The sequence below is a fragment of the Hyperolius riggenbachi genome, chromosome 9, assembly GCF_040937935.1.
Source record: "Hyperolius riggenbachi isolate aHypRig1 chromosome 9, aHypRig1.pri, whole genome shotgun sequence".
NCBI classification, from domain to species: Eukaryota; Metazoa; Chordata; class Amphibia; order Anura; family Hyperoliidae; genus Hyperolius; species Hyperolius riggenbachi.
The window spans coordinates 162,471,235-162,498,399 of NC_090654.1; the positions used below are offsets into that span (position 1 = coordinate 162,471,235).

At 42.2% G+C, this 27,165-nt stretch overlaps 1 protein-coding gene across 1 annotated transcript in view; it reads right to left on the bottom strand.

The window, feature by feature from the left end:
• Positions 1-12,833: 12,833 nt before the first annotated feature.
• SUSD3 (sushi domain containing 3) overlaps positions 12,834-27,165 on the bottom strand; it is a 329,743-nt gene continuing 315,411 nt past the window's right edge. Inside the window, exon 5 of the mRNA XM_068253639.1 lies at positions 12,834-14,941. Within this exon, the coding sequence (XP_068109740.1) occupies positions 14,734-14,941 (208 nt within the window). The 3' untranslated portion in view covers positions 12,834-14,733. The remainder of the gene's footprint in view (positions 14,942-27,165) is intronic.

Below are 27,165 nucleotides of genomic sequence, written 5' to 3' on the forward strand. Positions count from 1 at the left end.
ATTTCCTGTCCACCACCGCTGGGACAGGACAACAGCAACCAAACAAACAAACAGATAAACAATCCTAACTGCACTTAGGGAATCTGTCTAGCACAGTTTCCAGGAATTACTCTAAGCTGATCTTCAAACCAAGAGCATGGCTGACACTCTCCAGAGTGTTTCACAGGAAGACTCCTTATGACCAGCCAAGCATTGTGGGAAAGACATAGTACTTATAGTACACGCCTCCAATGAATGTGGCCAGGCAATTTGCATGACAACGTATGCAAATTCCTCTGCAAGCACAAGCTGCAAACCTGACAGAAGCTCTTCTGTCCAGAGTCCTGCAGCATGCAAACCTACACAATGGTCAGAAAGCTGCCTGCCTGCACAGGCAGCTGAGCAAATCATCACAGTACCCCCCCCCCCCCCTCCAGGGTCGAATTCCAGATGATCCTCAAAACTGATATCTCCAAACCACTCTAACAGAAGACTCATGAAGGTCGGGGCAGCCCGACAAGGTCCAATTCCAGAGTCAGTCCACCCGAAACCGACCTCATCGGAAACAGAAGCCACCGAAACATGCCCATCAGTACTACCAGTCTCAGTATAACACCCATCAGGACTGTGAACGCCAGAGAAGAAGCCATCGACACCCTCCAGACAAAGCCCACCACCTTCCAAGGAGCGTCCGAAAATACCAAACCTGCCACAATACCTGTTCGAAGTGTCCCTTACAACACAAAAGCCACCGTTGATCTTATCCAGGGTACCAAGCAAAATTTCTCCCGGAATCTCCCAGAACCTTTTGAAGCTCCACAGAGATCCCAAGAGGGCAGAACAATCACCAGGCTCACATGGAGAATTACCAAGAACCCCCATGGAACCAATGACAATTCCGGATTCAGAATTACGAGGACACCCATCAAGATCAAGACTTTCAGGGACCACTTCTGGGCATGCAAGCAGGCAGGCCATATCAGAGCATGTCTCCACCGAGGAAGCATCTGAGTACGCTGGTAACCGAGGCACACTTGGGCTTTCTGGGTCACAGAGCACACTGGGGTACACCAGCACAGGAGAAACCTCAGGACATGTCGGGGAACTGCCAACCTCAGAGTCCGGCACGACAAGACCAAAACCAGTACCGGGCAGAGAATCATCATGAGTGGAGGTCACAGGCACTGGACTTTCAAAAGAAGACTCGGATACAAATTCAGAAATTTCTGTGACAATAATATCATCATTGACTACATATGAGTGAAGCTCCATCAGAGCTGAAAAGGTAGCCAGCAAGGCAGCATTGCCTACGGAAGAGGGTAACACCTCAGAAGGACTTGGGGGGCAGGAGACATCTCCTACAAGTTCTGCACCCTTTGGGAGGAACTCGGAGACCTCCAGAACATCAAACAAGACCTCAGGAACATCATTTTTCAAGTTTTCTAGGAAGGATTCTGAACTATCCATGTTACAGGGCAAAACTGGAACTTTATCTTGTGGACAGGGCAGATGTCCCAAGGAAGGTTCCACCATAAACTGAGATTGAATTTCATAATCATGAGGGGAATGTACAGGCATATTCACTGGACCACACACTGACTCCCTAACTTTAATCTCACTGCACCCAGAATTCTGCGTAGCAGTCAAACTAGCTTGCAATTCCAAAACTGCAGAAAAACAGGTGAAAATAGCAGCAATACCTAGACAAGTCTCTAGGGACACTGCAGGAGATATTCTACAAGGCAATATTGACTCATCCAGAGTACAGGGTGGAGAGTCAGAACTTTCTGCAAAACAAGAAAGGGGTTCCCAAATGTCAGTGTGATTGGACAACATATTGTTATTCATGGTACAGGGCAGGCTCAGAGAAACCTTCTCTGGACCCAGCAAAAATGCTTCAGAGTCAGATTCGTAAAACCAAAGTGCTGTCTCACTCTTAGACTCGGCTAACGATGTCAAATCCGAGGAGACAGAACGCAAAATTTGCGGATCCAAGATCGCTTTAGGTTGCGAAACTGATGCTTCCATAGCGCAAATCTCCGCGATCTGCGTAGCAGACTGCAAGGCATCTGGGACAGAAACACTGGAGCAACTGTCATTAGGCAACAGGCCTTCACAGGTGTGAACAGAATAAGGCATAGATTCATTTGCAAAAGAAGTGGCGACAACAACAGAAGAAATTTTATTAGACACATCAATAATTTTCGTAAAGTTGCATAACTTAGGAATTTTCCCCATAGCAGGTTGATAAATGGACGATCTCAGAGAACCTGAGGGAAAAGATCTGTCTTTCTTAGACAAAGGACCACACAGACCTTTTGCAACCATACGTGCGGTGGCGACATCAGACCGCACTGGTTCAACCTCCACACAAGCAACTGCTCTGAACGACTTGCACTCAGGCTTCAAACACTCAGTTGCTTTGGGAAAGGAAATGCATTCAAAACTCACTTTCTTTAAATCCAGAGGATTGGAACAATCGTCCGTTGACAATGTGTTTTTACAAGAATTAGCAGATTGAAGCGCATGTAGTTCATCCAAAATCATTCTCCACACGTCAAACAGCGGAGTCACAAAGTCAGAGATACATTCACCAGTCTTGATTAAAGTGCACGCAGACTCAATGCACGCATACAAAACTGCTTCATTTTTAGAAAGGTAATGATTGCAAAACGATCTCCAATCACCTTCCAATTCATAGACCAGGAGCTCGATCTCCCATTTCTCAAACGGGGGTTCCCATGCACACTTAACAAAGGATGAACAATCATAGTGTGCACAGTCTACAGATGGAACTGGAGCAGGAACAGAACGGGAAACTTTTACCTCTTTATTGGGATCAATTGATTGGTGTGTGTGCAATTCATCCAAAATCGTCTGCCATACAAACATCACCAGATCCACAACACACTCATCACATTCATCAGAATCAATCAAAAGGTACATAGAGTCAAGACAATCATTCAAGACATCTTCGCTTTTTGCGATGTAAAAATCGCAAAAGGCTTTCCAATCAAAATCAAATTCTTCCACCAAGGCCCCGATTTCCCATGAGTCGAATGGTGGTTCAAACAACCCGGTATCTTAATAATCTCCATATGGGTGGGGATCAGGAACGAGTACAGATTTTTTAACTGCTTTAATATAGCGTGCGATCCTACCTATAATAGGATCCACATACGCTTTTGTCTCAGGCAATGACATCTGAAGCAAATCAAAGGTTCCCTCTGCCCTGGGAATTTTGGTTTGGCTGGTCATACTGTAACGAATGTGGAATCGTCTCCGTGGTCAGCGCACCAGACGTGCGCTGACACGGCGGATTTCCTCCACAAGCGTATACATTTGCAGGAACCCAGCAGTAGGTGCAATGCACCTGCAGAGGGCAATTCCTGACGGCAGGTGGAGCTGTGGAGTGCAGAGAAACAGCTCCTCTGCTCTACCACACACGCCAGACAGGAATTGTACGAAGGGAAGAACCGTAATCGCAAGAGAAGCGATTGAGAGTGAGCACAGAGACAAATTGTGTGTGTGTGCATAAAACTAGTCGCCAACCCGCGACTGTGCACACACCACAGCAGATACGAAGCAGGAACGCGATCGCGAGAGGTGCAATCGCCAGACGTGACACAAGGCTACAGCAAGGCGGAGCACGAGAATAGCAAAGGCACAGCAAATCATACAATGAGGAGATACAGAAAATAACAAACGCTAGCTAACCGCGAACACCGCACTCATTCGCAACAGTGCACGCGGTTATGCGCGGTCTCCACGTGATAAGCACAATAGAGACAAGCACGCCTAACTAACCATCGACAGACAAACATGAAACAGAGGACGCGAACGCTTGCTTAACGGTTACCTCACCGAGCCTCCAGCAAGCGTCCGTAGCAGACAAGACAGACACACGAAAACAGGGAAAAGCGAGAGATAGGATCCACAGCACTAGCGAGAAGCGAGTGCGATCCAGGTACAGAGTAGCAGAACAGAAGGATCCACAGCACTAGCGAAAAGTGGCTAGCGCGATCCCAGGAGACAGAACAGAAGGATCCACAGCGCTAGCGAAAAGTGGCTAGCGCGATACCAGGAGACAGAACAGAAGGATCCACAGCGCTAGCGAAAAGTGGCTAGCGCGATCCCAGGAGACAGAACAGAAGAGATAGCTGGTAGCAACCGCTGCACCAGCTATACTCCAAGAACAGAGATCAGAACCATTTCCTGTCCACCACCGCTGGGACAGGACAACAGCAACAGAACAAACAAACAGATAAACAATCTTAACTGCACTTAGGGAATCTGCCTAGCACAGTTTCCAGGAATTACTCTAAGCTGATCTTCAAACCAAGAGCATGGCTGACACTCTCCAGAGTGTTTCACAGGAAGACTCCTTATGACCAGCCAAGCATTGTGGGAAAGACATTGTACTTATAGTACACGCCTCCAATGAATGTGGCCAGGCAATTTGCATGACAACGTATGCAAATTCCTCTGCAAGCACAAGCTGCAAAACTGACAGAAGCTCTTCTTTCCAGAGTCCTGCAGCATGCAAACCTACACAATGGTCAGAAAGCTGCCTGCCTGCACAGGCAGCTGAGCAAATCATCACAATGATTATGACCACCCATGTAAGGGATATAATGAAGGCAGCTATTGTTATCTAGGGTAAACAATGGTAGCGCATTGTGAAGGAACATTATGGTTACAGTTGTAAAGAAATATGGCTGTATGTTATGTGGAAGCCATGAGGTTTCTGCATGTTATTTGGAAGACTTGAAATTCCTGCCCATGTTATACAGGTGGCATGATGGCTGCAGGTGCAGTATTGGACACATGTAATTGCAACCCTTGTTTTGTGGGACATGTATAATTATTCCAGGTATACTGTTTTTTGTATAAGACTCTTTCTCTTTAAGGTCTATTTATTTTAGCATACATTTTCCTCTATGTTGATAAGGATAAAGTGAGCAAGGCTCTGCAAATCCAGTCCTTTAGATTGGGTTCACACTAGACTGCAGCCATGCCACAGACGGGCACAGTGCAAACAACATTCCCAGTAGGACTTGACCCTGCACGGATGTATATCCAATCTTTATTGCATGTAGATATATCAGTAGCAGTAGTACAAGAGCATCACAACAGCATGCATGACGTTTCGGGCAAAGGCCCTTTCTCAAAGCATTTGAGAAAGGGCCTTTGCCCGAAACGTCATGCATGCTGTTGTGATGCTCTTGTACTACTGCTACTGATATATCTACATGCAATAAAGATTGGATATACATCCGTGCAGGGTCAAGTCCTACTGGGAATGTTGTTTGCAGTTTGAATTTCAAAGAGGAGTGATGGACCTCTAGCCCTGACAGGACTCCCCAATATAATTGATTTATCCCTGAGGCGGGCAGATACATTTCAGATTGCGAACAGACGGGCACAGGGCATCTGATGTATGATCCACTGTGACTGATTGTTCTTCTGCCACCTGTGGTGTCTGTAGCAATGAATATATCATCGATAGCATGCTATGTATGACATGTCTGGCTCCCGACAAGTGTCTGGCAAAGTAGTGCAGGTTGGAATTTTGTGCGTTACCACCACAACATAATTAAGTATATACAAGAACATGCTAATTTCAAGTGTAAAAACCTTTTATTGTGATACACTGAACATAGAATCCGCTGCCAACGTATGCATTTGTCCGTTGTGATTCATTCTGGAAAATGGTACCTTTCCTCCTCTGGTTTGAAACTGGCTTGACATGAACATCGTTCTTTCTGCCCTGCCATTGTTTTCATTGTATATGTCAGCATGAATCTAAATCAAGAGGTATATGGAAGCTGCCATATTTATTAACTTTTAAACAATATCAGTTGGCTGACAGTCCTGCTGCTAATTTTGGCATCAATAATGTCTGAATCACACACCTGAAATAAGCATGCAGCTAATCTTGTCAGACAAATCTGATCTATTCAGGCTCTATGGCTAAAAGTATTAGAGCCAGAGGATCAACAGTACTGCCAGGCAACTGGTATTGTTCAAATTTAAATAAATATGTCAGCCTCCATTCACCTTTAAAACATTCAGCATGCTACGTTATTGCTACATTATTGTTCACGCAATAAACCTCTCTTTACAAAATCGGGTTGAAAGAAGTAATTAAATGATAAACCGCATAGAACTTATGTACCTGTTTTGCAGAATATGTACGCTTTATGACTTGTTTTCTGCTGTGCTTGTTTGCTGATTTATTGACAAGTACCTTGTCTGTCCGTCTGGATGTGAAACGTCAACAGAATCTTAGCCATGTTATTTTATATTCACAACTTTCTGTGGAATCCCCATAGGAACATAGGAGCCTTTATCCCCATAACCTGTGCATATGTTCCTGTGTATAATGCCTGCTTCTTGGTCGCTCCATTCATCTGTGTCTGCCTGAAACACCTGCTGCTATATATTGTCCCTGTTGCTTGCTATCACAGCCTGTACCTTGGATCATGTCTAGTGTGGTAAATCCCTGCTTCTATGGATCTGGTGATCAATGCCTGGTCTTATGCTGCTACAATCAGTGCCCAGCACTCTTTCAGTCCAGCTCTTCTCTGCCACTAGTAGCAAGGTTCACACTATATACCAGAGGAAAAACTGATCCTGTAAAAACGGATCTGTTCTCCATTTCAAACAGATCATTTTGTTAAGTTGGCATCAGTTTTTCAACCATTGTTCCTGTCTACCCCGTATACCTGTCGCATTCATATTCAAGTTCCTCCACCGCTGCTTGCACTCCCACTACAGATTGGAGCCCCAGCAAAAGCACTGAGCATTGTAATAGACCAATGGGAATCCTCAAACCAGGGATGATTCTCATTGGCCTGTTGCAATCCAATGGGAGCCAGATGCTTTGGCAGGGGCTCAAATCTATATACCGGCACGTATCCAATGCAGTGGACCGAACACTAGTAGCAACAGTGGTGGAGGACTCAACTCTGATGGCTGCAGGTAAGTAAAATTTTGCAAAACATACGTTGCAACCAGTCTAGTGGGAATGAACACCGTCCCGTGCACCTGCAGTATCCGCTTTGACTGGCCGATCTGAAAAAAATATGGACCGTACATAATCATGTTCAAAATGGATCCATTATGCGTGGACTAATGTGAATGGATCCAGTTGCTTTGCATAGGATCCATTTGCATCTGTTCAGATGTATTCCATTTAGTTCCGCTGAGCGGTACTATTTTTATGCTAGTGTGAACTGGACCTAAATACATATCTTTGGGTCCACCTGCTGTATGTAGGGAAAGTTAATTGATTAAGGACCACAATAGCGAAATTTATAAAAAATAAAACTAAAAACAAGATTTATACTGAAGATGCTAGTAGAAGGGTTACTAATGCTTAACCCTTCTACTAATGCTAGTAGAAGGGTTAAGAATTAGTTAAAAAATAAATCACCCTGCTGTGTACACATTTATGACAGCATGAATGTGAGTGGACCTTACCGTGGAAGGCTGTACTCCGGGCTGCATGCATCTGCCTGGCTAAAATTATGAGATTTACTACTAGATGAAATGCCATTGGACAGCTAGCAGCCCACAGTTCAGTCTCCCATAACCTATTGTTATGGTCCTCTCACATTCATGCTGTCATAATTGTGTAAACCGCAGGGTGATTTATTTTTTTAACTAATTCTTAACCCTTCACTACCCCATCTACTGGCATTATATTCAGTATATATCTTTTTTTTGTTTTTTGTTTTTTATACATTTCGTGATAGTGGTCCTTTAAAGTGAACCTGTGGTGTGAGTGATATGGGGGCTGTTGCAGTTGTTTTAACTGTTTGATAGCTCTAATTTGTTCTTGCTAATGGAAACGAGTTCAGAAAAACAATACCAGTTGCCTGGAAGTCCTGTTCATCTTCCGGCATCAGTAGAGTCAAAACCCTGAAGCAAGCATGCAGCTGATCCAGTCAGACTTCAGTCAGAGCATCTAATCTGCATGCTTGTTCAGGGTATATGGCTAAATGTATTAGAGACACGGGATCAGGGGACAGCCAGCAGGGACATAACTAGAAATCACGTGGTCCCCCTGCAAAACTTTGGATGGGGCCGCCTCCAGCATTCTCTTCGTGCCCAGACTCCAAGCATCACTACAGGACACAGCACTTTGGGATGGGTATAGAGGCTGGAGGTAGAACAGGCTGTACACAAGACCCTGCTGCATACTGAATAGGGACTGTCTACAAATCTTTGTCTGCAAAACTTTGTATGATTCCTTGCTGATCAGATGCACTCATTAGAACAACTGAGCAAAAAGCAGAAAGTTTTTTCTCTCCATGCCCTTAGATGTCAGTCTGTCAGGACAGGGCCCTCTGTTGCTTCTGGGCCCCCGTGTGGCTGCATCGCTTGCAGGGTCTATTGTTACGCCCCTGACAGCCAGGCAATTTACAGTGTTTAAAAGGAAATAAATATGGCAGCTTCCATATCCCTCTCACCTTGGATTCCAATTTAGTGTGCTGAGCCCCATTACAATTTTGTGATAGAAACCAATGAATTCTAGTTATACCTCTAACTATGTACACACATATAATGTATATTACACACATAAGATATGTTTACAGGTGAAATATTTGAAATTGCTGAACTCTACTCACAGTTTGATAAAAATTCATTTTATTAAGACTCCCCATTAAACATGTGCAAAAATATGCTTTTAACAATTTAGAAAAAATGCCCCATTCAACTGTATATACATACATACATACATGTCAGATGATGAAAATGTTCCAGCAATTAATGTATACAGGAGCTTCTCTCATGTGAGGCTTTGATGATAATTCTCCAGTGTGAAGCCCACTGAAAATGTCTGTTTGTACAGCAAGGCAATTTTCATCAAACACTTGTAATTTTACACTTCAAATTTCAAAGCCTTCCAAGTAAAAATAATATATGAAAATATCACATGCCCTCATATACTCCGATCTGCAACACTGTTATTTTAATATTGAAGCATCTTCATTCTAGACTAAAGCAGCAGTGAGAGGTAGGGTTGTACTACGTAAATCAGGTTAACTTTCTGCACCTGGCTGGGAGCACTCTACTCCTCCATGCTTCTCATAGCACCACTAAAATTTTGAGTTCCAACAACAGTTGAGCAGGAAGAGCCACTCCAGATGCCAAACTCTGTCCCTGAAGAAGACCAGGGTGGTATGTTCAAAAGGGAATCTGAGGTGAGAGGCATATTGAGACTGCCATATTTGTTTCCTTTTAAACAATGTCGTTTTAATACCAGGCATCCTGCTGATCTCTTTGGCTGCAGTAGTGTCTGACACTTGAAACAAGCATGCAGCTAATCTAGACAGACTTGATTCAGAGCACCTGACCTGCATGCTTGTTAAGGGTCTATAGGTGCGTACACACGCACTACAGATTCAAACGACGGGTTTGTCGAACCCTCCCGCTGGGCGGACTTTCAGCAGACTGTAGTGCGTGTGTACGCACTGTCGGCGGACTGATAAGGCTGTTCCTGAACGATCCGCCCCGCGGATCGTTCAGGAACGGCCTTATCAGTCCGCCGACAGTGCGTACACACGCACTACAGTCTGCTGAAAAGCCGCCCAGCGGGAGGTGCCGACGGACCCGTTGTTGGCTGCTGTAGTGCGTGTGTACGCACCTTATGGCTAAAAGGATTCGACACACAGGATCAGGAGAACAGCCAGGCAACTTGCATTGTTTAAAAGGTAATAAATATGTCAACATCCATATCCCTGTCTCCTCTGGTTCACTTTAAAAGGGGAAATATTCTGCTCTTCTTACTATATCGTGTTAATGGCAGTCTGCGTTTGTTCAGCATGGCTTGGTTTGCAAGGGTTTGGTCTGCATTGTGTCATAAGGTAGCCTTTGGTGCCTGGAAAACACATGCAATAAATGCTCTTCTGCATCAACCAACATCAAGGTAGCAGTGCAGATATGCAGATATTGCTTCAGTACAGGACACAACAGCACCTGGCACCACAGAGGTCGGGCAAGCTAGGAGCTCACTTTAAGCTTCATAAATGGAAAAGATTACTCCTCCATCATCATTTGCAGAATGGTCCTGAAAATACACCAGTCATTAGTGAAGAATGGAGGATGCCATCTTGACCAGCTTCTCAAAATAACAGTTTCCTTCCTATAATGCTGGTCCTCTAGATATAATACTTTATAAATCTGCTGGAGCAACTAGGTGATTATGACAAAGCACACAGGTGCAAACGGCTTGGCGGGTGGAGTCTGGCCTGACATGGCTTGATCAAAATGCAACTACTTCCTGTCTTCAGGAAGTAAACCCATGGTAGACCAGCTCACACAACGAAACCTTATTATTAGTTAGCATTTATATAGTGCCAACATGTACAGCAGCGCTGTACAGAGTATATTATCTTGTCACTTAACTGTCCCTCAGATGGGCTCACAGTCTAATCCCTACCATAGTAATATGCCTATGTATGTATCATGTAGTGTATGTATTGTAGTCTAGGGCCAATTTAGGGGGAAGCCAATTAATTTATCTTTACGTTTTTGAGATGTGGGAGGAAACTGACATGCCCCGAGGAAACCCACACAGACACAAGGAGAACATACAAACTCTGTGCAGATAGTGCCCTGGTTGGGATTTGAACCCGCAAACCCAAAGCAAAAGTGCTAACCTCTATACCACCGTGCTGCCCACCATGGAGGATGCCTCTTCAATACCCAGACTTTTTATCATTAGGATGGCCAACGTGACTATGGAACTATGAGAAGAACTCTCATTGACACATTGCGGATGCCGGATGGACTGAATTATGGCATCAATCCACAGACACGCAGCATATGACTTGCCTACAACAGTATTGTTGCACCTGCATGTGTCACTCCTGCCAGGCTATTATTGTGCATGAACTGCTTGTGGGTCTACATAACTGATACCAGCGCCATGTGCAATTGGGAGCAGCACAAACCAGATGTCTCTCTATGCTTTTGCTTGCTTGGCTTTTACCTAGCTCCTCATCCTCATGTACTTGTTGCTTGGTCTGCAATTGAGACTATGCTAATCTGCATACTATAATCTGCTCATGCAAATTATCAGATCATGTGATTTGCAACCAATCAATTACAGGCATGAAATTCTAGATTCTTTAGCCCAGGGGCCCAGGGCGACCTAATCATTGATCCAAGTTCACTGATAATGTTGTGAGTAGCTTTTATTCTTAGAATCTAATATATATATATATATATATATATATATATATATATATATATATATATATATATATATATATATATGGTACTTATCCGTTAGCCGGGAGAATCCGGCAGGTGGCGCTAATTACTATTCCCCCTCCAGGCCGACATGGATAGTAGGGAAAGATGTAACTCTGGTGGAGTTTTGTCGCCACCTGCCGGATGCGCCCGGCTAACGGATAAGTACCATATATATATATATATATATATATATATATATATATATATATATATATATATATATATATATATATATATATATATATATATATATATATATGGATATATATATATATATATATATATATATATATATATATATATATATATATATATATCATTGAATCCTATCTGTGTGCATGTATTTATTGGAAAAGTTATTTATATCAAAATGTTATAATAGATAGGTGAGTACTGGTATACAGTTGAGTACGGTCAGGCCAGTATTTTAGTGTGAATGGATTTTTTGAAGGTGGTGAAAATGATTGGCAATATTTTCTATATGTATAAGAAGAGATAAGGAGTTGAGGATTGTTATATAGAATATTGTGCTTTTTCTTATATTTTATTAGGCTGGTTCCTGTTTCTGTGAATGGTTATTCAGCAAACTAGGCACATGTAGGAACAGCAAGGGATATACAAAAAGCAATGGTCAGACCTGACTGGATCGTTTTGTACTGAAGATTTGTGAATAAAGCTAATGTTTATACAACTGTTTAGCCCTTTTGAATGGGAATCCTATTAACCTACAAAATGTAATGTAAATGAATGTAATGACCATACTGCCCCCCAGAATATATTACACAGCAACTGCTTTAATGATCAGGGAGCAATATGAAACTGAATTAATATATTCAAATTAGAAGTACATTCACAATGTAACACATTAGCAGAAAAGTGGTGGCTATATAGGATAAAACATATAAAATATAGTAAGTAGAAACCAATCAGAAATCATATTTGACTTGAGGGCAGGCCTGGCAGTAACCCTAAACTGTACCAGCAGAGCTGGATCATCCAACCAAGGCAGTTGATTAGGGCCTGGTGGGTTTCTAGAGGCCTGGCTATAATCTCTCATGCTTAACCTCACTTGCACAGGTGCAAAGCAGAGGGAGCTAACACTACTACCTGTCCTATTTCACCTAACTCCATTTCTGTGTACCAGTGTTACCTGGTGTCCTATGCCTGGATGAATAGGCATCTGCCAATGAATAACAATGTTATTTTCCTGGGCTTTAGCTTTATACATGTCTAAGTAATGACATTCTTCATTTAAAGGCCAGCTGGCCACAAATCTGTTATGACAGGTTGAACATGTTACCGCAGTTTCTAATAAGCTGGCCACTAACGGTCCAATTTCTAGCGAAAAATCGTTCGAGCGATCAGAAATTCTGATCGGATTGGTTGTAAATAATCTCCATTGGTGGACACAATCGATTATGAACGAGTGAAAAAAATGTCGCCCGAATGAATTTTCGTCGAACGAAAATTTGGATTTTCTTGGTGGTCGTGATAGATAGGAAGAAATGATTGGTTAGTTGATGGTGTAGTGAACGATTTTTCGTCCGATCAGAATTTCTGATCGCTCGAACGATTTTTCGCTAGAAATTGGACCGTTAGTGGCCAGCTTTAGATACTGCGCGGGCAAATAGCCAATTCTGCTCACCTGCTTTGTGTACTGCAAAGCCAAAATCTACATCCTATTTAACCTGTACCCAAACTGCTGTATATAGGAGTTAGGAGAACAAAGCTGTATGTATCACTATAGAAAAACTGTCAAGGCCTGTTATGTTTATAATATAGCTGAACTACAGTATTTAAAGTTTGGGTCAGGATTTGTGCACTCGCTCATGCCTTTGGCTACACCCATGCAACGGGAGGGATGGATGACTGTGCTATGCCTGATGGAGTGGCTTCTGGTGGGGCTGGATAAGAAGGGAAGAATGCTGTAGCCTTCATTTAAAGATCTGGCTTGCTGAATCTATAAGGGACCTTGAGGGACACCTGCATGGCCCCAAAAAGCTGCCTTGGACAAGTTCAACCTGAAGTCTGTATAAAGCTTCAGAGACCTATTAAAGTAACTTTTATCTCTGCTCACAAAACATTAACATCAGGGTCCACCAAAACAAAAACAAAAACAAAAAGAAAAACAAACCCAAAATGTCAGGAAAAAAATGATTTTTGAAATACTTATTTTTTTAATGCAATACAGTTTATGGAATGAAATAAAAAAATACTGTATGCTTTGTATTCCCTTCATACGTCCACTATGCTTTGACCTACGAAGCTTGTTCTAGGTCGACAAGGACTTTCAATCAGGATAGTACATACTACTTATGACTACAATACCTGCTTTGCTTGGTACAATTCTTGATTTCTAAGCCAATGACAAATGTAGGGAAATGAGAATTTTGCACTATTTACTGGAAATGGTGACCGTATCCATGGTTGCAAGAGACCGTCATTTGAATGTTTTGGTATTTGTAAAAAATCATTGCTGGCTGCAGGCTGAAATGCAATAATAATCTTAATAACATTCAGTAAGAAATGATCCATTTATCAGTGAACTGCATCATACAATTTCTTTAGTTCAGATGGAGTTATGCATGATATTAGTTTCCTGCTGAGTGTAAATAGGCCATAAATCCTTCCCTAGTGGGAAGTGCATGGAGATATAACGACTATGCAGAGGTCTTGTCCATCAATTGGTGACTAAGACTATGGACTTGATTCACTAAACCATGGTAACTTAAATATCACACCTTATCAAAGATATCACACCTTATCAAAGTTATCACACCTTATCAGAGTAGCATAGCGAGCGCTTCAAACTTATGCTTGCTAATTGGCAATAGCACTCGTCCTGCCCTGAGCCTCTGCAGGTTATTGGCGCTCACTATGCTACTCTGATAAGGCATGTTAACTTTGATAAGGTGTGATATCTTTGATCAGGTGTGATATCTTTGATAAGAAGAGATATTTGAGTTATCACGGTTTAGTGGATCAAGCCCCATGAGTGATGAATGTCAACACGATGCTAATAATTGTGGCTTGCATGCTAATTTAATGCAGATTATATGCATCTTGGAATTGGGCCAATCCAAATGGGCAGGAAGCGCATCGGCATGCAAGCCATAATTATCAACATCTCATAGACCATCTGTAAGGTAGGGTTGTTTTTAGTAGCTATTATCCTTTTGTATGAGAAAACGGTGCATACATACTTTTAACTGTAGATTGCAAACAAGTAAAAGTGTAATTTAGCTTTAATCACTTTATCACCTACATGTAACATATTAATTGCAAATGGTCATTTAAAAATAATGATACTGTAAGTTCAGAGATGTGGCAGCAGAAGATAACGTCCCAGAGATGGAATCTTGTGAAATATCAGGTGGACCTGGCTGAAACTGTACAGGAAACACTGTAACGTCAATAATCCATCGATATATAAGGCACATAATTACATAATATAGCAGTCCCAAGATGTCCTCTGAGTGGTCGATGTTACTCAAGTACATGGGAGTCAATTCTCCTCTGAGGGTCTTTTTCGTGTCCATAAACTTCTACCACATGCATTCCACTTACAGTTTGTATTGCAACACTGCAACCAGGAATAAAATGTTTGTTTGGTCGCACTTTACCATGGCAGAACCCACAATGCCCTTCTCTGGAGCCATGCATTGCACAGTCCTTTCTCCATACATCGTGGCACCTGTAGAAGAGAGCCAGAGTCACTAGTGACATCAGCAAATGTAAACAAAAACAGGTACATAGAATTGGAAAAATGGAAATGTAACATTATAAAGACAATGTATAGGGATTTTTAGTTATTACATTTAACATAACATAACTTATTTTAATGACTTTTTTTAATGAGGTTATAATGTACTGTATTATCATCTACAGTATAAAAAAAATGACAACTCAGTTTACAATCAACTTACTTTGCTCTTAGATTTGTTATGCCCTTCCAACTACAATTAGACATTTTAATAAATTAGACATTGGATTTTATAAAACAAAAAAAATACATAAAATAAAACAAAAACCTAGAACCTGTCAATTAATTTTATGACCAACGGTATACTGATCAGGAAAGGCAGTTTTTTTGGCCTCCTATTCAGCAACTACTACCTGACTACTAAAGTCTTTCTATTGTCTTTTTTTTTTTCTGCATCGGGCACCACCTGTTCATCCTCTTACCTCTCTATAGACCAGAACAGAGGGTGTGTGTTATGCCAAGGGATTCAACAGACTTCCTAGGGAGACAGGAAAAAAACACAGAGACACCAGTAGCCCCTTATGGCGTAGTATGTCAAGGGCTGATCACGTAGTCTAAAAGAGCAAGGAATACTCACAAGTGTGGGTTGCACAACTGGCAACCACAGTATGAAGGCAGGTGAGGAAACCCCGTTCTCACTCGGATTCTTTGGTCATCATATGTTTTAGGCGCTCCAAACTTACTGTCTACAGCAGGGGGGCCCATTAGGTAGATCTCGATCTACCGGTAGATCGCGAAGGCCTTCATGGTAGATCCCGAACCCACTATATTTTCCATTCTGTATATACAAGTGTGCTCCTAAAATTGTACATAGGTTGATCACTTTGACTTGCTAATTTTTAAAAGTAGCTCACAACCTGAAAAAGTGTGGTAAAAGACACTGCTTTGTATTTGATCTGAGGAAGCGGACTGTTCCACGAAATGCGTTATCATTGATAGTGTCTGATGAATAATAAAACTTTTTTGTTTGAAATTGGCTTTGCCTCTTCCTTTGAGGTAAGCCATTTTTATTATATTTCTTGCTATTTTTAGTCACATAATATAGATATACCGTTTATCCACCACCAATTTTTTGGAGCGCCTTCTCCGTCCCAGTTATAGACCAGAACAAGCTGCTTGGCAAATAGACAATCAGTAGGTCTGTAGCAATCAGAAAAACACATAAATCCAGGCACATCACCTCAAGTTACAACATTTAACCACTTGAGGACCGTAGGCTTTACCCCCCTTAAGGACCAGACCCTTTTTTTCCATTCAGACCACTGCAGCTTTCACGGTTTATTGCTCGCTCATACAACCTACCACCTAAATGAATTTTGGCTCCTTTTCTTGTCACTAATAAAGCTTTCTTTTGGTGCTATTTGATTGCTGCTGTGATTTTTACTTTTTATTATATTCATCAAAAAAGAAATGAATTTTGTCAAAAAAATGATTTTTTTAATGTTCTGTGCTGACATTTTTCAAATAAAGTAAAATTTCTGTATACATGCGGCACGAAAAATGTGGACAAACATGTTTTTGATTAAAAAAAAAAACATTCAGCCTATATTTGTTGGTTTGGGTAAAAGTTATAGCGTTTACAAACTATGGTGCAAAAAGTGAATTTTCCCATTTTGAAGCATCTCTGATTTTTCTGACCACCTGACATGTTTCATGAGGGGCTAGAATTCCAGGATAGTATAAATACCCCCCAAATGACCCCATTTTGGAAAGAAGACATCCCAACTTATTCACTCAGAGGCATAGTGAGTTCATAGAAGATATTATTTTTTGTCACAATTTAGCGGAAAATGCCAGTTTGTGACAAGAAGAAAAAAAAAAAGTTTCCATTTCTGCTAACTTGTGACAAAAAAAAAATGAAATCTGCCACGGACTCACCATGCCCCTCTCTGAATACCTTGAAGTGTCTACTTTCCAAAATGGGGTCATTTGTGGGGTGTGTTTACTGTCCTCGCATTTTGGGGGGTGCTAATTTGTAAGCACCCCTGTAAAGGCTAAAGGTGCTCATTGGACTTTGGGCCCCTTAGCGCAGTTAGGCTGCAAAAAAGTGCCACACATGTGGTATTGCCGTACTCAGGAGAAGTAGTATAATGTGTTTTGGGGTGTATTTTTACACATACCCATGCTGGGTGGGAGAAATATCTCTGTAAATGACAATTTTTTGTTTTGTTTTTTTTACACACAATTGTCCATTTACAGAGATATTTCTCCCACTCAGCATGGGTATGTGTAAAAATACACCCCAAAACACATTATACTACTTCTCTTGAGTACGGGGATACAACATGTGTGGCACTTTTTTACACCCTAAGTGCGCTAAGGGGCCCAAAGTCCAATGAGTACCTTTAGGATTTCACAGGTCATTTTGCGACATTTGGTTTCAAGACTACTCCTCACGGTTTAGGGCCCCTAAAATGCCAGGGCAGTATAGGAACCCCACAAATGACCCCATTCTAGAAAGAAGACACCCCAAGGTATTCCGTTAGGAGTATGGTGAGTTCATAGAAGATTTTATTTTTTGTCACAAGTTAGCGGAAATTGATTTTAATTGTTTTTTTTTTCACAAAGTGTCATTTTACGCTAATTTGTGGGGTGTCTTTTTTCTAAAGTGGGGTCACTTGTGGGGTTCCTATATCGCCCTGGAATTTTACGGGCCCAAAACCGTGAGTAGTCTGGAAACCAAATGTCTCAAAATGACTGTTCAGGGGTATAAGCATCTGCAAATTTTGATGACAGGTGGTCTATGAGGGGGCGAATTTTGTGGAACCGGTCATAAGCAGGGTGGCCTTTTAGATAACAGGTTGTATTGGGCCTCATCTGATGGATAGGAGTGCTAGGGAGGTGACAGGAAGTGATTGATGGGTGTCTCAGGGGGTGGTTAGAGGGGAAAATAGATGCAATCAATGCACTGGGGAGGTGATCTGAAGTGGGTCTGAGGGGGATCTGAGGGTTTGGCCGAGTGATCAGGAGCCCACACGGGGCAAATTAGGGCCTGATCTGATGGGTAGGTGTGCTAGGGGGTGACAGGAGGTGATTGATGGGTGTCTCAAGGTGGGATTAGAGGGGGGAATAGATGCAAGCAATGCACTGGTGAGGTGATCAGGGCTGGGGTCTGAGGGCATTCTGAGGGTGTGGGCAGGTGATTGAGTGCCCTAGGGGCAGATAGGGGTCTAATCTGATGGGTAGCAGTGACAGGGGGTGATTGATGGGTAATTAGTGGATGTTTACGGTAGAGAACAGATGTAAACAATGCACTTGGGAGGTGATCTGACGTCGGATCTGCGGGCGATCTATTGGTGTGGGTGGGTGATCAGATTGCCCACAAGGGGCAGGTTAGGGTCTGATTGATGGGTGGCAGTGACAGGGGGTGATTGATGGGTGGCAGTGACAGGAGGTGATTGATGGGTGATTGACAGGTGATCAGTGGATTATTACAGGGAAGAACAGATGTAAATAATGCACTGGCTAATTGATAAGTGGGGGTCTGAGGGCAATCTGAGCGTGTAGGCGGGTGATTGAGTGCCCGCAAGGGGCAGATTGGGGTCTGATCTGATGGGTAACAGTGACAGGTGGTGATAGGGGGTGATTGATGGGTAATTAGTGGGTGTTTAGGGTAGAGAACAGATGTAAACAATGCACTTGGGAGGTGATCTGACGTCGGATCTGCAGGCGATCTATTGGTGTGGGTGGGTGATCAGATTGCCCACAAGGGGCAGGTTAGGGGCTGATTGATGGGTGGCAGTGACAGGGGGTGATTGATGGGTGGCAGTGACAGGGGGTGATTGATGGGTGATTGACAGGTGATCAGTGGGTTATTACAGGGAAGAACAGATGTAAATAATGCACTGGCAAATTGATAAGGGGGGGTCTGAGGGCAATCTGAGCATGTAGGCGGGTGATTGGGTGCCTGCAAGGGGCAGATTAGGGTCTGATCTGATGGGGAACAGTGACAGGTGGTGATAGGGGGTGATTGATGGGTAATTAGTGGGTGTTTAGGGTAGAGAACAGATGTAAACAATGCACTTGGGAGGTGATCTGACGTCGGATCTGCGGGCGATCTATTGGTGTGGGTGGGTGATCAGATTGCCCGCAAGGGGCAGGCTAGGGGCTGGGTTATTACAGGGGGATAGAGGCATACAGTACACAGGGGGGGGGGTCTGGGTAGAATCTGAGGGGTGGGGGGTGATCAGGAGGGAGCAGGGGGCAGTTTAGGGAATTTAAAAAAATAGTGTTGACAGATAGTGACAGGGAGTTATTGATGGGTGATTAGGGGGGTGATTGGGTGCAAACAGGGGTCTGGGGGGTGGGCAGGGGGGGTCTGAGGGGTGCTGTGGGCGATCAGGGGGCAGGGGGGGGAAATCAGTGTGCTTGGGTGCAGACTAGGGTGGCTGCGCCTGCCCTGGTGGTCCCTCGGACACTGGGACCACCAGGGCAGGAGGCAACCTGTATAATAGGCTTTGTATACATTACAAAGCCTATTATGCGTATGGGTCGGCGGAGATTTGTATTCCTCCGCCCGCTGGCGCTGCTAAGTGGCGGGCGAGCTGGAGGCTAAATCCCTGGCCATAGATCCCGGTGGAGGATCGCGTCACGGATGACGCGATCGCTCCGCCCATGCCCGTACAAGGACCGCCGCCAATTGTACATGCGGCGGTCCTTGCAGGATCCACTTTCCGGCCGCCCCTGTGCAGTGAGCGGTCGGTAAGTAGTTAAATTAGCTATTAGGGAGGTGCTAAAGGGGCTGTGGCCAGTAAAATGGCAAAGACAGTTAACACTTTGCACACTCACATGCACCTGTTCATACAAATGTATTCACAAGAATCAATCATCCAGGAACCACTGCTATCCCTGCAGCTAAGTTAAAAGCTGGGGTCTTAGTTACAAAATAATGCATAATCTTGCATAGTCACCTACAATGTGCAGCAGTATTCAGGTATACGTAGGTGTAGCTGTACAGCAATCATTCTTAACCTCCTAAGCGTTACGCCGCTCAGGAAGTTTTGTGGCCTCATAGTCCCCAAGTTTAAAACTATTAGATGAAATGCGATTAGTACATATTAGCTAGCGCCAGGCTAGCTAGAATAGGTGCCCCCTCCCGATTTCCCAGAATCCCCCGATGCAGCCGCTTATACATTATCCAGCCAGGCTCCAGCAATTGCCGCAACCTCCCCGGATGGCTCCGCTCTTCTCTATGGGGAGGATCGTACATGACGTCATGCGCAGACCCGATCCTCCCCATAGAGAAGACCGGTGCTGTCCGGGGCAGCTGCGGCGGTTGCTGAAGCCTGGCTGGGTAATGTATAAGCGGCTGCCTCAGGGGGATTCTGGGCAATCGGGGGGGGGGGGGGCACCTATACTAGCTAGCCTAGTGCTAGCTTATATGTGCTGATCACATTTCATCTAATAGTTTTCAATGGGGGGACTCCTGAGGCCATTAAAACCTCTAAAGCGCCATGCCCGACACAGTGTCAGGCATATCGCTCAGGAGGTTAAACTCCCAAATCTATCACTAACAATAGTTTTAGTTAAAATGTATTACGCTTTTGCACATAGCTGAAAAATGTATCAAGATTTGTTGCCTTATTGCACTCTTGTAGTCTGAACCTTCAAACTGAAATTCTACTAAAAAAAAACTGGTATGACATGTAACGATGGTACACAAACCATTTTTGCTAATAAATGTTAATACTCATCTTTCCATTCAACTTTGCAGCATGGTGTATATATACTAAGTATCCAAATTCATTTACTTTTTGGTACTTTTTTAGTTGAAAAGTGCTGGAAAGTTATTTTAATTTGAAGATGAAAAATTATCTCCTAGGAGAAAACTCAGGTGAAAAAGTGAATTGCATATGGCCCAGACTGTCCACTAAAGGTGCGTACACACATGCGACTATAGTCGTTTGTAACGATCGTTCCCCGATCTTTACCAACGACGATCGTTACAAAAAACGAACCAACGACTATTAAGGCAAACGACGAACGAGGCAAATCGCTACAAAACAAAGTTCTGTCTTGGCGGATTTTTACCACCGACGATCGTTAGCAAAAGTGGCACATCGTTGGAAACGATCGTTCGTACCAGGCTGGACATGCGCATTTCACTTTTTCTCCAAGGAACTTTACAATTTTATGCGCAGGCGCATTAAGTGCTTTTACGTGGTGTAACGTTCGTTCTAACGATGTGATCGTTACATACTTTTTACAACTAACTTTACTTCGGTCGTTCTTTCGTCAATTAAAAGATCGTTCGTCGTTGACAACGAACGATCGTTGTCGCATGTGTGTACGTAGCATTACTCTCCTACCAATGCATTTGTAATTGCAACAATTTTCTGGGAGAAGTGGCATTTTTTCTGGCATAAATGCAAGGGGGGGCAATATTTTTGGCCATGATTGTATATAACTATGTTTATCTCATCATGTCACGGCACATCTTCAGGCACACTTCAACCACTTCAGCCTTCAGTCGTTTTTCACCTTATGCATCCGAGCAATTTTCACCTCCCATTCATTTGCCAATAACTTTATCACTACTTATCATAATGAATTGATCTATATCTAATTTTTTAATTAAGAAAAAAATTGAAAAAAAATCATTATTTCTCAGTTTTTGGCCATTATAGCTTTGAAATAATACATGCTACCATAATTTAAACCCACGTGCTTTATTTGCCCACTTGTCCCAGTTATTAAACCATTTAAATAATGTCCCTATCACAATGTATGACACCAATATTTTATTTGGAAATAAAGGTGCATTTTTTTAGTTTTGCGTGCATCACTATTTACAAGCTTATAATTTAAAAAATATTAGTTGTATACCCTCTTCATATGCATATTAAAAAAAAGTTCAGACCCTTAGGTAACTATTTGTTTTTGTTTTTTTTATATTGTAATTTTTTTTTTTGTTAAAAATGTTTTTGAGTGTGGGAGGTAAACAGTTAATTTGAAGTGTAATTTATTCAGTCTTTTTGTATTTAAAATGTATGTGCATGTAGTTTTACTATTTGGCCACAAGATGGCCACAGTGAGTTTTTGTTTTTCTATCCTGAGAGCGAGCACACTCGTTTACAGGAACTACACGGAGGATGTGATGTTTTTCAGAAAGACCGTGGCTTCTGAAAAAAATCTGTCGGTTTTTCTACCGGGGACTTAGATTGATGAATGGGAACAATGTTTCCATTCATTGATCTCTGGGCTACCGGAGGCGGCACGGGAGCGCACTGGGGCATGCATCATCATGCGCAGCAGCCTTTTGGACATGAAAGTCGTGTCCAAAAGGCAAAAATAGTTAAATTATTTCTAACTAACAATCCTCTCTCTTTAGATTGTAAGCCTTTGGCAGGGCCCTCCCTCCTTGTGTATCCTACCTGACTGTGCATCCTGCTGACAGAATAACATGAACATGAATTACTTTAACTACTACTCCAGTGTATAATCTGGCATTGTGTGTCTTGCTGCTTATTACCTGTATTTTGTTGTCTGCCACCCCTATTATAATTGTATATAACTTTATTTATTGTCCAGCACTGTTATATAAATCCAATTACAGTAAAAACCCCATTATCGGGGATCGGCTGATGCCGGATAAGTGTGTTAAAAATAGGCTTAGTTAAAAAAAAATTCTGTACTCCACACTGTATACTTATCATAAACTCTGTAATCATGTTGAAATACAGTGATTAAAAACAAATTAAGACAAAAAACAGCCATACCTTTATGTAACAGAGGTCTATTACCATATAAAGAGGTGTAAAAGTAGATGAATGCATTCTGCAAGGCCAGGATTTTGTTTCTGATTACTTGAGACTTCTGGTTAACTGAGTTCTGGAGAACGGGGGTTTTACTGTAATAATAATAACTTCTGGCATTTCTGCTACCTACACAAGTAAGAATGGTGCCATACTGAATGTAAGACGTTTCTGTATGTGAAGAGAAAACTGCAGATAAGTACCGGTAATCTCCAGGAAGATACTCTGGGCACCAGGTCATTTGATAACTAAAGTCAGAATCTTTTCACAATACACAATGTTGTAACATTATGAATTTATTTTACTGTTCACTAACATTAAAGAGACTCTGTAACAAAATTTTCAGCCTTAAGCTGGCCATACACTAGGCCGATTCCCCGCCGATCGACAGCAGATTCGATCACTGGCATCAAATCTGCTGTCACATCATTCCCACTACACGCTGAATTTTGATCTATTTCGTTTGATCCCGTCGATCGCTCCGTGCGGTGAATTACCGTCGATCGCCCGCGGGTAGGGAGCGCGACGCTAGCGGTGTTCGAGTGCCAGACGACCGACGCAATAGAGCTGCAATACATTACCTGCTCCGCCGGCACGACTGCCCCCGGTCACTGCTGCTCCGTCTCCGCTCTGGTCTCCGGGTCCGGCATGCTTCACTTCCTCCTGCCCGGCAGGAAGTTTAAACAGTAGAGGGCGCTCTACTGTTTAAATTTCCTGCTGCGCAGGAAGAAGTGAAGCATGCCGGAGATCAGACCAGAGCGGAGACGGAGCAGCGGTGACCGGGGGCAGTCGCGCCAGCGGAGCAGGTAATGTATGCGGGCAGGGAGCGGCGGCAGCGCACCACCACCACAGATTGTAATTGGTTTCAGGCTGAAATTAGTTCACAATCTGTTTGCAGTAATGGCAGCCATATGATCCCTCTCTGTTCAGATTCGATCAGAGAGGGATCTATCTGTTGGTCGAATCTGATGGCAAATCGACCAGTGTATGGCTACCTTTAGTTCTTCTATCCTATAAGTTCCTTTGCCTGTTCTAATGTGCTCTGGCTTACTGCAGCTTTTCCTAATTGCACAGTAGCTGTGTTATCTCTGTTATATGATCTAATCTGTTTTCTTCTGTTGGCACAGTCGGGCGAAGGCTGGAATGTGTGGAATGTGCAGGGCTGCTTGTGATTGGTTGAAGCTATACACACCCCCTCCAGGCCCCCAGCAGGCTCTGTATGACTCACACACTCTGCTTATGTGAGCCTATCACAAGCTGGTTAGTTTGTTTGTAAGCACTGCCTAAAACTGGCAATTACAAGCCAGGATTGCAGCAGAGAGTGGCAGAAACAGCACAGAGGGGCCCAGGAGAACATAATGAATAGAAAGGTATGCTTTTTGCTGTAAAAATGTTAGAGTACAGATTCTCTTTAACACACTGAATTTAGTCATGGGTATGTACAAATGTTCATGTCCCTTGATGTAAACTTGCCATCTATAATGTATGGGATTTCTACATTAAATGAATCCTTAAGCAACAACAGGCATGCATTTGATGGACAAGTTTGAACTGGTCCATACTTTAAATAAGACATTTCTTGGCTGTCTCTGTGCAAATGTATGCATTCACAATAAATAAGACTATCGTTTCTGATTTTTACATTTTTTGTTTTGCAGATAATTATGTAAAGTGTGAGTGGTCTTTCTTGCATCTTTGTGGTTATAGGTAGGAAAGAATAAATTCACTGTGCCGTGCTTGTAGATAGATTTCTCATTTAGGGCCACATTCTATAAATATTGGTAGCAATGCCTTACAAATGAAGTGTACAGCAATTTTACATTTATTTACACCAGCTGCATATCTCACATTGTGAGAAAAACCATCTGGATAAAGGGGGCCACTAATCTTTTTCATCCACTCTTACCAATTCTATGTAATATAAGGGAACTGCCTAAATTATCCATTCAATATATTCACTCAATGTACCCTTATTCTGCATAAATGTGGTAAAATTGGATGAAAAAGATTGGATTATTAGTTTCCATATTTACAGTGTGTACAGTTCAAAAGCCGAAAATCTTGATAGTATGGTGATGCATTAGTGTACATGCCGTGGACAATTTGAATGCTGCACAATTTTTGCTGAACAATATACTGTATATAGCTTTTGGGACAAATAAACATCCAGATTATCTTTGTTAGGGGAGGCCTTTCTCAGTTCTTAAAGACACTGCCAAACCCCAGCCTGCACTTACTACAACAGCATGGCTCTATTTTAAAGGACACCTGATGTGAGAGGGATATAGAGGCTACCATATTATTTCCTTTTAAGCAATATCAGTTGCCTGGCATTCCTCCTGATTGCTTTGGCATCAGTAGTGTCTGAATGACACATCTGAAACAATTATGTAGGTAATCCAGGCAGACTTCGTACCAGCACCTAATCAGTATGCTTGTTCAGGGTCTTAGGGTAAAAGTAATAGCCGCATAGAATCAGCTTGACTGCCTGGCAATCTCCATTGTTCTTTCTCTGCCTGAAAGTGTTAAATATCAGGTATGTAAGTGGCTGACTCAGTCCTGACTCAGACAGGAAGTGACTACAGTGTGACCCTCGCTGATAAGAAATTCCAACTATAAAACACTTTCCTAGCAGAAAATGGCTTCTGAGAGCAAGAAAGAGATAAAAAAGGGGAATTTCTTATCAGTGAGGGTCATACTGTAGTCACTTCCTGACTGAGTCAGGACTGAGTCAGCCACTTACAAACCTGATATTTAACTCTTTCAGGCAGAAAAAGAAAAAAAGGAACACAGCATAGTTATTTGTGTGCTAGGCACTGTACATACCAATGTCTATCTCATTATGTCACATGTCACTTCAGGTATCCTTTAAAAGGAAATAAATATGGCAGCCTCCATATCCCTGCCAATGCAGGTGTCCTTTAAGAGTTCAGTGCTAAATTGGCCTGCCTGTAGTCTCGACCTGTCGCTGTTTGCAAACATTTGATGCTTTATGATACAAAAAAAAAAAAAAGACAAAGAACTGGTAAGCAGCTGAAGTCACTTATTAATATTATTTAGTATTCATATAGTGCCAACATCTTCCACAGCACTTTACACAGTACATGTAGTGTTGTCACTAAAGTCCATATGATATCATATCTAGCAAGTGTGGCACATTTCACTTTTGAAACCAAAACATCTGATTGTAAATGTTTACAGGCTGTTGTCAAAAGAAGAAGAGACTCGATGCTGCTTTCAAATTAACCTGAGCAATGCAAGCACATTTTTTTAAAGTAATACCACTTCTCAGTTTCAACATTTTTCTCTGTGTCTTTGCCCTATTTTTTTTTATTAAAGTGTTTACATAATTGACAGATCAAGCATTCTGTTTTTCTCTACATTTTACACAGCATCCAAATTAGCTTTCACTCACTTTATACTGTAGATGTGCTTCTTATTTTATATCATCAGACAATTCTATTTGTAATGTGTCCAATCCACCAAGTCATTTTTGAAAATCTTATTGGTTACTTTCCAAGGTTAAAGGACAACCGAGGTTACATGTGACATGATGAGATAGACATGTGTATGTACAGTGCCAAGCACACAAATAACTATGCTGTGTTCCTTTTTTTCTTTCTCTGTCTGAAAGAGTTAAACATCAGGTATGCAAGTGACAATTTCTGTCTGCATCGGACTGGGTCAGACTATAACCGATAAGTAATTTCAGTCATAAAATACTCTCCTGTCAGTAAATGGCTTCTGAGAGCAGGAATGAGATAAAAAGCATCACTAATTCATAGATTTGTGCTCTAGCATACTTCAGTGAAGGTATCAATGAGCAGAGACAATACGACAGTAAAAACTTAAACATTAGATTTACATATAAAATAAAACTGTGGGATATCTTAAAAAAAAGTCATTTTTTAGTGAGAAGGAGAATAAATACAATATTTTTTCTCATCAGTTTATTTTCACCTCGGATGTCCTTTAAAGAAAATCTGTACCCTACAATTTTTACAATAAAAAGCATACCATTCTATTCATTATGTTCTCCTGGGCCCCTCTTTGCTGTTTCTGCCCCTCCCTGCTGCAATCCTGGATTATAATTGCCAGTTTTAGGCAGTGTTTACAAACAAAAAAACATGGCTGCTAACCAGCATGTGATAGGCTGAGAGAAGCTCAGTCTGTGACTCATACAGAGCCTGGAGGGGGCGTGGAGAGGGTGTGTATAACTTCTACCTATCACAGCAGAGCAGCACATTCCTGCCTGAGCCGACAAAGCTGACAAAGGAAAGAATATTAGATTATATAACAGAGATAATACAGCCACTGTGCAACAAGAAAAGGCTGCAGTAAGACAGACCATATTAGAACAGGTATAGGAACTTATAGGATAGAAGAAATAAGGCTGAACAT